Genomic DNA, 12,324 nt, shown 5'->3' on the forward strand with positions numbered 1-12,324 from the left:
TATCTAGAAGTTTTCCATTGTATTATGTTTTTCTTCCAGAATAAATAAGATCTCGTTTGGAAATTTCTGTCTGTCGGACTTTCAGATTCAGACTGTACAGACTGGATAACTCGCATATCGGTCTGTGTGTTTGTGTCCCGTCTCTCCTCCCTCTGGCCTCCATGTGACAAGAGAAACTGTTCTGCCCAATACGATTCGCATGGATCGAGTTACTGGCCCTCTCCGCTGCGCCGCTTCTGCTCAGTTCACTCACTCACCAGTCTCTACCGGGCGGGTGGCGCACCGACCCACCGCTCCACACACACGCACACTCCGCTTCTCACATCCATTCAGCTCGATTCCGCATCGTTGTCCGAAGATGACCGTGACTATTGCGGGGCCATCCACGAGCCTAACCTCCACCAACCGCGGAGAGTAGAACCGGAGCCGAGGAGAGAGAGAGAGAGTAACCCACCTCTCTCTCGTCTCTCCCCATCATCTGCCTCAATCCTTTGGGCAGCAAACCGACAGCTGAAGACACAGCGATTTCTGCTGAAATCTAGCTCTCACCCACAAAACACCCTCCTGCTTTTAGCTCTCAAGACGCGTCTCGTCGGGATATTGTGGAAGTAGTTTCACACAAGGAATTTTCTGATCTCTATTCACTGAAGATGGATAATATAAACGTGGAGTCGGTGGAGAAGGAGTGCGGGGCGCTTGGTGGATTATTCCAGGCGATTGTCAATGATATGAAGGTGAGAGGTTTGACACGACGCTTTAAACGCATGCAACCGTACATTCTTCAAAAGCGTGACCAGCATGCAGATGCAGAAGCTCTCAAACCCTTATCACTTAAGTGGCTTTGTGCAAATAACCATAATGCAATATGCAATCGCTTATTCACGTTAGACCGAAATGACAGGGGAGCGCTATGACATTTATTTTTCTTCCATAAGAGAATAGATAGATTGATGCATACAGGCCTTTATAGGTTATAGGCTGCATTCGATTATGAAGGCATGTTGTGTGTCGTTCAACTAGATACGGTTCGCCCTAATACCGGTGCGGCTGAATACACTGTATCCACACGAGAATGTTGTGCATGTAGGGAGGAAATGGAGGGGGTTTCACACACACAATGGGAAACAGACTGAACCGCTGCTGATTAAGCAGATGCAGCCGCTCGCCATTCCGTTTCACACACCGTGAGATTTGTTGCGTCTGTCTGAAGGATTGCAGCGTTTCGTCATATCATTGGGTCTATGAGCGTAAAAGAGCGGCCGCGCTCTCATGAAAACACCGTATTGATCTTCTGTCGGGTTTAATATTTTAACCACATCGCGAAAAGGACGCACAGTCGTTTTGAATGTCTGTTGACCGGGTTTCGGGATTCGTTTCAATGCATTAGTTTCATTTCTTATCCATGCATCTCATGCTCTGGCCAGTGAAACCCAATAGCAACCACATGACTTGTGGTGGACTGTAAAGACGCCTTCAAGCTGCTTGTTGATATCACAGTGTTTTATTAACTATATTTACAAAAAGACGTGATTTTCTTAAGGTGTAACCTCTAAGCAGCATATTCTCTTCTCATTCATAATTTAACTCATGCTTCTCCAGCACACGCATGATTCCATTTGCTTCCTTGCTGTTAAATGGGGGATTGCAAAATATGGGTCAGCTATCATGCCGACATGTCTGTTGAAGAATATTGAGCAGACAGTGGAATTGGCACATAGGGTCGATGAGGTTTGCCTCAGAGCTTTTCATTTCTGTGTCTGGCACAGTTCAGTCATGAACTGCCTGAGAGACCCAGATCAAGGCTTCACCTTTAAGATGTAGGTTGATTCAGGTTCTGGTCTTCCTCAAGCTCGCTCTGTGATTGGACCGCTTTTCCACGTGGATGCAATGCAGACATGCGGTTTGCACTCGCCATCCTCTGATGTTGCTATATCGAGATGAGGAGCTGAGGACCGAAAAGACAGTTAAAATATTTTATGATGATTACTCAGAGAAATTGCAGGCAATTCATTCAGTGATGAACCAACAAATGAAGTTATTGTTCACGAGCCAAGATCTGAAAATCTACCACTGTCTGCTCTCTGCTTCTGCCTTTGCGTGTCTTTGTGGGTTGTGGGTAGCCTGTGGGTATTGCCAGCTCACTTGTCATATGTGTCTCATCACCCGAATGTCAGTTGGATCTTCTTTGTTCCTTCTCTGAGATTCCAACAATACTGGAATAAACAAGGAGCCTAAATTCCCCAACGGAATCAATAAAGTATAGATTCAGCTTACTGTTCTTCTAAAGCTCTTCTTCATCACCCGTCAGATCTAAAGGATGCTGTTTGGAAACTAGCCTGTGGGAAAAATTAAACTGTATGTGAATAATTACTTGTTTCCTTCCAAATAGGAACAGGAAGGAATAATACGCCATGATTCTGTTTAAGGTGAATGTGAACATCAATTTCAAAATCAAGATAGGTTTGGTTTCGATGCAGAACTGTACTGTACGTGTGTGTTTTTTTGTGTGTCTGGCTCTTGGGAGGGCATTGTTGTAAAAGGGTTGTTATGAGTATGGCCCTGGATCATGGGGGGAGGATGATCGGATTTGAAGGGAGGGGGAAGGAGAAATGAGATGGAAAGCGTTGAGGAGTGGGCTGGGCTGTCATATTTAGGTTCACATTCTTACCCCCCTTCTTTAGGTGAAAGGGCCCTAAGCAAGCGAGAGAGGGACACCAGCATTAGACGATGTGATGATGACACAAGCACACAGTTGTCTGTTTGCCAGCTGGACCTGTTGTATATCACTGCTGTTTACATTCACATGCCTAACACTGAGTTGTGCATACCAGTCTGTAGAGCAGAGACTCTCATATAGACTCACACGCTCGGTCTAGATCTCATTCTGCCTGGCTACTGAATCTGAGCTATGCCTTTAGAAATCCTTCGAATGTTTGTCTGGAGATTGAACTGGGATCATGGGATATAAGGGTGTTTCATTGGCTTTGGGTGCTTTGATGCTCAAAGTGTTGAATTTTATTAAAATTAAATGTAAAAAATAATTGATTAATTTAATTTTTTTTTAAATTATATGGTAAAAATAAAAACTAAAAAAAAAAATTCTAGTTGGCTTGACTGATCTTAAAATATGAAAATCCATCATAAAAATAAGAATCATCATTTTGTATGAATTGTCAGCAAGGTAAATGACATATGTGTGCTTAAAATTATAAAGTTATAAATATAAAGGAAAATGTCCAATGATATGTCCAATCAAGCTGTTATTCTGTCAGTGAAGGCAAAGTGAGAATTTTACGTATAATTTAATACAAATATGCAACCCTGGACCACAATATAAGGACTGGATAAGGGTAAATATTTTTATTTTAAAATTTATACATCATCTGAAAGCTGAATAAATAAGCTTTCCATTGATACAACTGTTTGAAAACCTGGGATCTACGAATGCAAATAAATAAATACATAAAAAAAAAATACTGAGAAAATCACCTTTACAGTTGCCTAAATGAAGTTCCTAGCAATGCATATTACAAAAAGCAATGGAATTTACAAAATATCTTCATGAAACATGTTTACTTAATATCCTAATGATTTTTGGCATAAAATAAAACCTGATAGTTTTGACCCATACAATGCATTTTTGGCTATTGCTACAAATTTACCCCTGCTACCTAAGACTGGTTTTGTGGTCCAGGGTCACATATTAATTAATGTGTGTATTTAAGATGCACAAAATGTTAGGTAGGAAATTAGCTGTTATTTTAATGTTAATGTTTAAAATGTCATTTCCACCACTGCTTTTTTACCATTTAATTAGTGGACAAATAACACAAAATAGAAAGAGTCCACACAGCTGGAAGTGACCATAATTGAAGAAACAGCTGTAAATGTTGCTTACTGGTAAATAAAATGTAACAAAAATAACTGGTAACGTTTTACAATAAGGTGTCATTTGTTAACATTAGTTACTGTATTAACTAACATGAGCAAACAATGTATAATACATTTATTAATCTTTGTTAATGTTAATAAAAATACAGTTGTTCATTGTTAGTTTGTTAATTCACAGTGCATTAACTAATGTTAACAAGCACAACTTTTGATTTTAATAATGCATTAGTAAATAAATGCTGTAGAAATATTGTTCATTCCTAGTTTGTGTTAACTAAAGCAGTTAACTAAAGAACCTTATTGTAAAGTCTTAACAAATAATTTTTTGTCCTGTCCTAAGGCTTGTTCACACCAAGTACAGTAGCTGTAATGATAAATATAACTATAAAGCTTTAATAATTGCTCTGATTCTTTGAGAATAGGGAAGTCCACACCACAACTATAACAGTAACAGCATAGAGGAACAGCATAGTTGGAATCACATTCAGAATGATTTTTCCAGCTAATGAATGATAAAAGCATTGACTGCCAGCCAGAATCCACCCCATTTAAAGAGCTTGATCATTTAAAATGTCAGATGACATAACTGCTGTTTTCGTATAATAGACAGAATATTCTTGTGCGCTGTTGTGGATGTGGCTTTACTGCTTTGGTCAAAGAGTGAAGCTGAGAATCCTTGTGACCACTCAACTCATGTCCACGTTTCTCTTTATTCTTAATTTGGGAAAGCCCTTAGACAACAGGTTTGCAACCTCTATATGAGCATGTGTTTTCACCAGCCTCTTGTTAGGCTCGTTAAAGATGAATCAAGTTGCTTCGGATGGAGTAATTTTCTTGGCAATGTTCCAGGAATGCTCAGTGCGTCTTTGTTTGGCCTGTCAAACTCTTCTCATCTCTTATGTCTGCTGACATGAGGAAAATCTCCCAAAGCGTGATGACTATGGCTAAGCACTGAAATATGTGTCAAACGAACATTTTACTGCTCAGGTTCAAAGCGGGGAGCTTTGTTGTTGGGAATACTGTCATATGAGCCCAGTGGCCTCTTGGTAGGGCATCAGATTTGGAGCTGAGGATTGTGGGTTTGAGCCCCATCTGGGTTGCCGCATAAGCTCAGCTGATCCCGCAGCTGAATATGTGTCAATCTAAACTGCATTTCATTTTTAAAGCCCCTTCTTTCACACATGGTCCAACCTAATGGCCACAGATCAGGGGTGTTAACAGAAAGGTTTAAATGCAGTATCAATTAAGGGATAGGAGAGGCACATATTGCTCTTGAGACCTTTTTGACGTTAGAAATACATTTAAATGGTTCAAGGATCCCCAGAGATGGTTCTCTGTAAGTCTTTTATTCAGCAAAGATGCATTTAATGATCAAAAGTGAGAATATTTTTATTTCAAAGTACCAAATCAGCATATTAGCATGATTTGTGAAGATCACGTGACACTGAAGGCTGGAATAATGGCTGCTGATAATTCAGCTTTGCCATTACAGGAATAAATTACATTTAAAATGAAAACAGAAGACAGTTCTTTTACATTTGAATAACATTTCACAATCTTTTCGATCAAAGAAATGCAACCTTGCACGTAAGAGATTTCTTTTAAATATACAATAAATTGAAAAACCCTGTTTTAAAAGAAAGTTTGCATGAAAGAGTCTAGACATACTTCATTGTGTTTCTCACTAGCTCTAGCCAGAGCTCGACAGATATTGTTACACACAAAGGCACCTGTTCCTTTCAGCTTACAACAACCTTGTCATTAAAGTTGCACCATTTCTCTGACTGGTAGTCAATCACGGTAACCTCCCTTCCTTTTAAATTACATACAGCATCAGGATATACAATATCTAGTGTCTCTGAGTGGTTTCTATCATATAGCTTTCAATCAGACTAAGTACCCTTACTGAATGTGAGGAAGGAAAACAACAAAAAGATTTGAGTCGGGCCGGCTGGTTGAGTGTGTTAGAAAGATAAAGATGTATGTTTATGTACACTCAAATCAATCTCTGTCTATGCCTAACAGCTCTCAACCTTATGTTCTGCTATTATCAGGAAACAAAAAAAGAACGGAAATGACTTAAGGTTGCATGTAGGATTCGTGGAACCAAATGGAAGGAAAGGGAATGAAAATTTGCAGTTCAAGGAAAGGCACATTTATATCAGTGAATGGATGAGAAAGAAAGCGCTCGTGTTAGTGATTTCCATTATTCATTAGGGCATGATTTCAGGCTGCTGTGGTAAATGTCAGAAATAGAGATGATTTGCCCCCATCTTTCATTCATTCATTCATTCGTTCGCTCGCACCAAAGACCTCTGTGTACTGTATTGAGGGCCTGACAGCTTTGAACACACTGGCAGTTTCTGTCCTCTGCCCACAAAGGCACAAAGCCAATCAGTGCCGCTTCAAAGGAGCCCAGCGGAAGCAGGACAGCCAATCACGTTTCACGGCTTCCACTAGCCCCTTGATGTCCGTTCTCCAAATACGTGCATTCCTCCATTCCCCCATTCATCCCTTTATCTGCTGGTTGTAGAGGTGGAGGAGGTGACAGCGGAGCAGAGATTGTCTTATCAAGAGCATATCAAGGTCTCGGAGGTTCTGTCACAGACCCTTCATTAGTTATAGCTGACGGAAAGTCAAAAAAAAAAAAAAAAAATCAAACAGAGCATATCCCATTCAGCTGAAAAGGCATCCAAGTGTTATAATTTGTTTGTATTAGTATGTTAGCATAAGTAAGCCGCTTTGCTCATAAATTATGAAGCATACAATCTCACTGTTCAATCTGACAACAATTTACTGCCTGTCTGGCAGTGTAATTCAAGCTTGGTGATTTGCCAAGAGTCAGAGATGTGATGCGCAACAGACAATCTGTTAGCAATATCATTTCATTTTGTGCAACTCTTTAACCCTATAAACATCTTTGTTTATATACATTTTGATCAGAGAGAAAACTCAACATCCACATCATATATACCCAGCTAAATATTTAAGTATAGAACAATTAAAGTTGACATATCATGAAAATCAGACTTTTTCCACATTTGTGCTAGGTCCCCGGTACATCTACCAACCCAGAAAACGTGAAAAAGAACAACATAGTATTTTTTTGGTAAGCCTTTCTCTGCAAGCATGTGATGCAGAAAGAGATCTTATTATAATATTGTCGCTCTTTAATCTGCACATTTCCACCCACGGCGCCACCATTCTGTTTTTCGCAAGTGACAATAGTGGTCCATGCTAACTGTTCTGTCTTTGGCTGAGTACTGAACACTATTTAGAGTCCCAGCCTCAGAGGAGACAACAGAGCAGTGGATTTATTGATTTATTCACTATATATTACGTTGCTGCCGCACAGATCTAATAAAAACGTGATTTCTTTCCCAGCTGTTTAATTTCACAGACAAAACTGACTGTTTTTGTAGCTCGTGTGTTTTTAACATGAACTTGTGTGTATTTGACAGTTTAAGTGCATGAAAGACAACTTAGTTTAATACTCACATGCCATGTTACAGCCGCTTTCTGTATGTGTGTGCTTCGGATGTGTGCGCTCAGAACACCCCGTATCAGAAGTTTAAACTAATATGGCTTTAAAACGCATTATTTAAGTGCAACAGACATGATAATCAAAACCAAGTTGATGTTTTTGGCAGAGTATCTGAGGTATGAGCTGTAAGGCACAGCATTATTCTGAAAAAGGGGGTGGGGAGCAGTAGCTCATTTGCATTTAAAGAAACATGCATGAAAACTGTGCTTCCACTCAAAATAGGCATTTTGAAAATGAAATAATAAATGATCTGTGGGATATTCACAGACAAATTCTGAGGACACATGAGACTTATATTACATATTCTAAAACGGCACATAATAGGTCTCCTTTAAATATTCATTGCTTACATTTAACCTTCACAACTCACATAGTGAATAAAGATATTAACAATGAGGCGGCCCTCTTATGTACTTCTTAATGAGCTACTGATCAGTGCACAGTCCTCAAGGATCACTTATTACAGTCATGTGACTCTTCCCAGTATGAATTTCTGATTTAATTAAAGTTATTTGACTCTACCTTTCAGGCTCTGTAGCCCTCAACAAGTCTTTAGTTTCTCATTGTTGTAAGATGTCATTGTTGCAAAAAACTGAACTACACCTCTAGAGCCAAGTTTGTGTTACAACACAGTTCTAGCCGTAAGTACTTGAGCTTGGACATAGCAGAGAAAAGAAAAGACTGACAACAGACTTGCAAAAATGATACTGTAGATAAGTATATGAATTATAATATAAAAATCCATTATTGTTTAATGGCTGAAGCCATTGTTCGCCATTTGAATTGATTCAGTTGTAGAAATGGAATTAGTTTAATGCAGCTCTGCTTTTGTCTTCCGCAATCACCAGTGAAAGCAGCGGGGAAGAAAAGAAAAATTAAACCAGCAGTGAGCTATTCATTTTCAGAGCGTAAATGAAAATGAGTCAGTTGAACTTTGACAGAATGTGTCTTTAAGCTCTGAGGCAGTGGCTCCTCGTGGGATTCCATTAGCAAGAATGATGCCAGAGAGGGCTTCCTTTGTTAAGCCAGATCAATAGCAGGAAAATCAGTCTTCATGGACATCTATTGGTCTATGGATGTGTCACTTTTATAGTCTGGTTTAGAGGAACTGCATAGCGGACATACTGTAGTTTTGAAGTTTAGGAGTTAGTGGATTTGCTTAAGGATCACTGACAGTGATGGAGCTCAAATTGAGCAAGGAGTATTTCCCTGAATACGCTGAGCTGACCTTTGCAAGTGCCATCATTATAATCAATTGAATTTAATCCTCATCACATTATCAAGGCACAGGGTTTGTTTGCCCTGTACAGCTCTACAACAGAAGCAGGGATAATGGCTGACAGAATGTATTTAAGGCCAATGAGAGTAAACAGTGCAGTGGTTGATCAATACAGATGTTCATTCTACTATTCACCTGTCATGAGCAATATGATTCTCAGATATTTGAAATGATGTTGATTGAATCATATGTTTTTTTATTTTGTTTACATTCACAAGATTTTAAAGGCTATATGAATGCAATCATTTAGTACTTGGCACATGCATTAAATTTGTAAAAGATATTTCCTTTTCTTTATCTTGGACTCATTGTCATTGACCCAATGCTAAATCCTCTAGCAGCTGCCAGCTGTGGTAGCGTTGGCAGATTTTGTAGTATCACTATAGTGCACTCTTGCTTATGGAATGCATAAACTGGCTTTAGCTTTTATCATGTGCCAGGATTCTGGCTGTTTTTTGTTTTTTTTTGGCCTTATTAAAATTCACCTTTAATGTCGTTTCTCTGCTTGGTTTGGCAAAACCGAAAATAGCCTGCTTCCTTTACAGGGCCCATCTGAGCATGTTTTATCTCAGATGGTGGGGAGAGGTACTTATCCAATTGTTTGTGGATCACTTGGCAAGTCAAGAAAGAGATTGAATAAAGCAAGGGATAGAAAGATGGGAAATAACTTTGGTGAAAATGAGCCAGCTAACAATATTTGCATAATTGCAATCGTTGTTGGCCTGCTATTGGATTAGCCGTGTGAATATGCTAATGTCCGGGGATGGATGATGGGGGTGGGTCTTGTGCCTTATCACTCTCCCACAAGCCCCCCGAAGACGATGAACCTCAATCCCGTGCAGCAGATTAGGGCACTTCAAACGGTGCAGGGGTCCCCAGGGAGTAACATGTTCAGATTTCAGAGCAAATTAGCAGACATCAAACAAGCAGGACGAGATGCTGGATCAAAGGAGAGACGCTCACCATCTTTGTCAGCGTAGCAGCTTTTGTAGTGTCACCCGTGACTGTGCCCTTCTGCACTTGTCCTGCACTGTTCTTCATCCTTACCTTACACTTTCGTTCTTTCTCTTTTTATCCTTTCCCATCTGAAACAAACATATCTGTTTTTTAACACAACTAATCAAAATAAACCTACAGTGCTGTTTTGAAAGGATAGTTCATCCAAAATAGAAAATTCTGTCATTAATTACTCACCTTCATGTCGTTCTAAACCCGACCTTCGTTCATAAAATAGTCAATGTAACATCAGTGGTTCAACCTTAATTTTATGAAGCTACAAGAATACTCTTTGGCACTTTAGGCTATGCATTTTGCTATTCCCCCTGTGTCAGTCCCTTTTCTCTGTATCTCAAAATCAGTCTTGCTTCTTTTGACTGTGGGGCAAGGTGAGAGATGGCACAGGGGGGTTTTGGGTAATGTGTGGGTGTATGAGAAAGGGGAGGGGTCTTTTTCCAGTTGCTGAGCACAATCTTGACCTCCAGCTATGCTCTGAAGTGCGGCTAATTTCACCCCTTGACACACAGCGGTCTGAATCTGCCCTGCTCAAAGCTCAACTGAGCTTAGCAGTCTTAAGACGCTAACAAAGACAGCTGTGGCCAGAAGCTGCTTCACCAGCAGTTTCACAGGTACATGAAGATACTGTAAAAATAGAGCTGGAGATGCGATAGTGATAGTGAGATCGCAATATGATGTTTGATATGTTGAGTGATAATAGTAGGAGATTCTTGGGTTTAAAGGGATTGTTCCCCAAAAATAAAAATTGTCATTAATTGCTCGAACCTTCGTTCATCGTCAGAACACAAAATTAGATATTTTTGATGAAATCCAAGAGCTTTCTGACCCTTCATAGACAGCAACACAACTGAAACGTTCAAGGCCCAGAAAAGTAGTAAGAACATTTATTAAATAGTCCATGTGACATCAGTGGTTCAACAGTAATGATTTGAAATTATGAAAATACGTTTTGTGCGCAAAGAAAACAAAAACAACAACTTTATTCAACAATCTCTTCTGTGTCACAAGAGTATCACGAAACATGCGTGTGGTGCTGCTGACGCAGGAACCGGCATTCTGACGTAGAACGTCCGTCTCTTTTAGTCCATCATCTGGTTCAAATAAGTAAGGCTGGGCAAAAAATTGCAAGTCATCCTCTCTGTCGAAATCTTTAGACATGTTTACAAAGACTTTGATTTCATCGAAAATATCTTTATTTGTGTTCTGAAGATGAACGAAGGTCTTATGGGTTTAGAATGACATGAGGGTGAGTACTTAATGACAAAATTTTCATTTTTGGGTGAACTATCCCTTTAAAATTGAAGTAACAGAGATACTTCATGACTTTTGCTAATATTTTGGGAGCTGATTACAATATCAACTTCATACCACATTATAAAAAGTAGTAACCTTTAAATGTCACATAACAGAACTGTTTCTATCTGATCTTACCGTTAAATTTAAATTTGTTGGTACCTAATATATTTGGGTTGATTTAGTCACATTTTTCAGTTGTGATAATATTTTTGTAGATTTGTAGATATTACAACATAAAGCTCATTTTTAGGTTACTATTTTTCATGTCTAACAATGTCTTTTGTTATTATGATGATGTTTTTGCAAATTTGTAATGTCAAATTTCAATGTCTTACTAATTTAAACTGCTAAATTTCAGTCCCCAATTGAGCAATTTAGGGATGAAATTTAATGAAAAATTGTATTTTGAACATTTTTTAAATTAGATCTTATTGAAGTGAGGTTAAGAGAGAAAAACACCATTACGGCTTAGGATGACAGTCACGAGATTGTGTGTACTAGTTGTCATGCTTGTTAGTTTCTGCTCGGCTACTGTGATACTGCATTTAGCCCGTGGCCTGTTGTAAAGCAGACTTCACACAAAATACTTCGTCTGCTGCGTTTCCGTGGCAACTGGGCAGAAATGAACATGGCTCGTCCCCTTATCGCCGGACGACACTCCTATTCCTGCCCCAGGACAAACCACATCCCCCCAAATTATTATATGCATATAGATACACACACATTATGTATGTAAATGCCCACATGACTACAGTTTTTTTTTTAATCTATTGCTAACATACTGCTGCAATGACTATACATACTTGATTAAATTCATATTGACCGATGGCACATTTTTAAAAAGTACATACATTTGCTTTTATTAGGAATACTGATGGCATTCATACAATCAGGAATACTGATTCTATACAGCAAGGGTACATTAATTTGATCAAAAGTGACATTAAATATATTTATCTTGTTACAAAAGGTCTCTATTTAAAATAAAGGCTGAATATGCACTACCAGTCAAAAGTTTTTGAACAGTAAGATGTTTTTTTTTTTTTTTTTTTTAAGTCTCTTCTGCTTATCAAGCCTGCATTTATTTGATTAAAAATACAGCAAAAACAGTGAAATTGTGAAATAATTTTACTATTTAAAAAAGCTTTTTTTTCTATTTGAATATATAAAATAAAATGTAATTTATTTTTGTGATTTCAAAGCTGAATTTTTAGCATCATTATGATCCTTCAGAAATCACTCTAATATTCTGATTTGCAAATAAACATTAATTATTATTATTATTATTATTATTATTACT

The 12,324-nt window shown here is 38.6% G+C and overlaps 1 protein-coding gene across 2 annotated transcripts in view; it reads left to right on the forward strand.

Moving 5' to 3' along the window:
- Positions 1-207: 207 nt before the first annotated feature.
- mtss1lb (MTSS I-BAR domain containing 2b) overlaps positions 208-12,324 on the forward strand; it is a 78,430-nt gene continuing 66,313 nt past the window's right edge. The window contains exon 1 of one of the 2 annotated variants that reach the window (XM_051114334.1): positions 208-734. In XM_051114334.1, coding sequence (XP_050970291.1) covers positions 651-734 — 84 coding nt within the window. In that variant the 5' untranslated portion in view covers positions 208-650. The remainder of the gene's footprint in view (positions 735-12,324) is intronic. The other variant, XM_051114335.1, reaches the window with a different exon arrangement.

The sequence above is a fragment of the Labeo rohita genome, chromosome 7 (assembly GCF_022985175.1).
Source record: "Labeo rohita strain BAU-BD-2019 chromosome 7, IGBB_LRoh.1.0, whole genome shotgun sequence".
NCBI classification, from domain to species: Eukaryota; Metazoa; Chordata; class Actinopteri; order Cypriniformes; family Cyprinidae; genus Labeo; species Labeo rohita.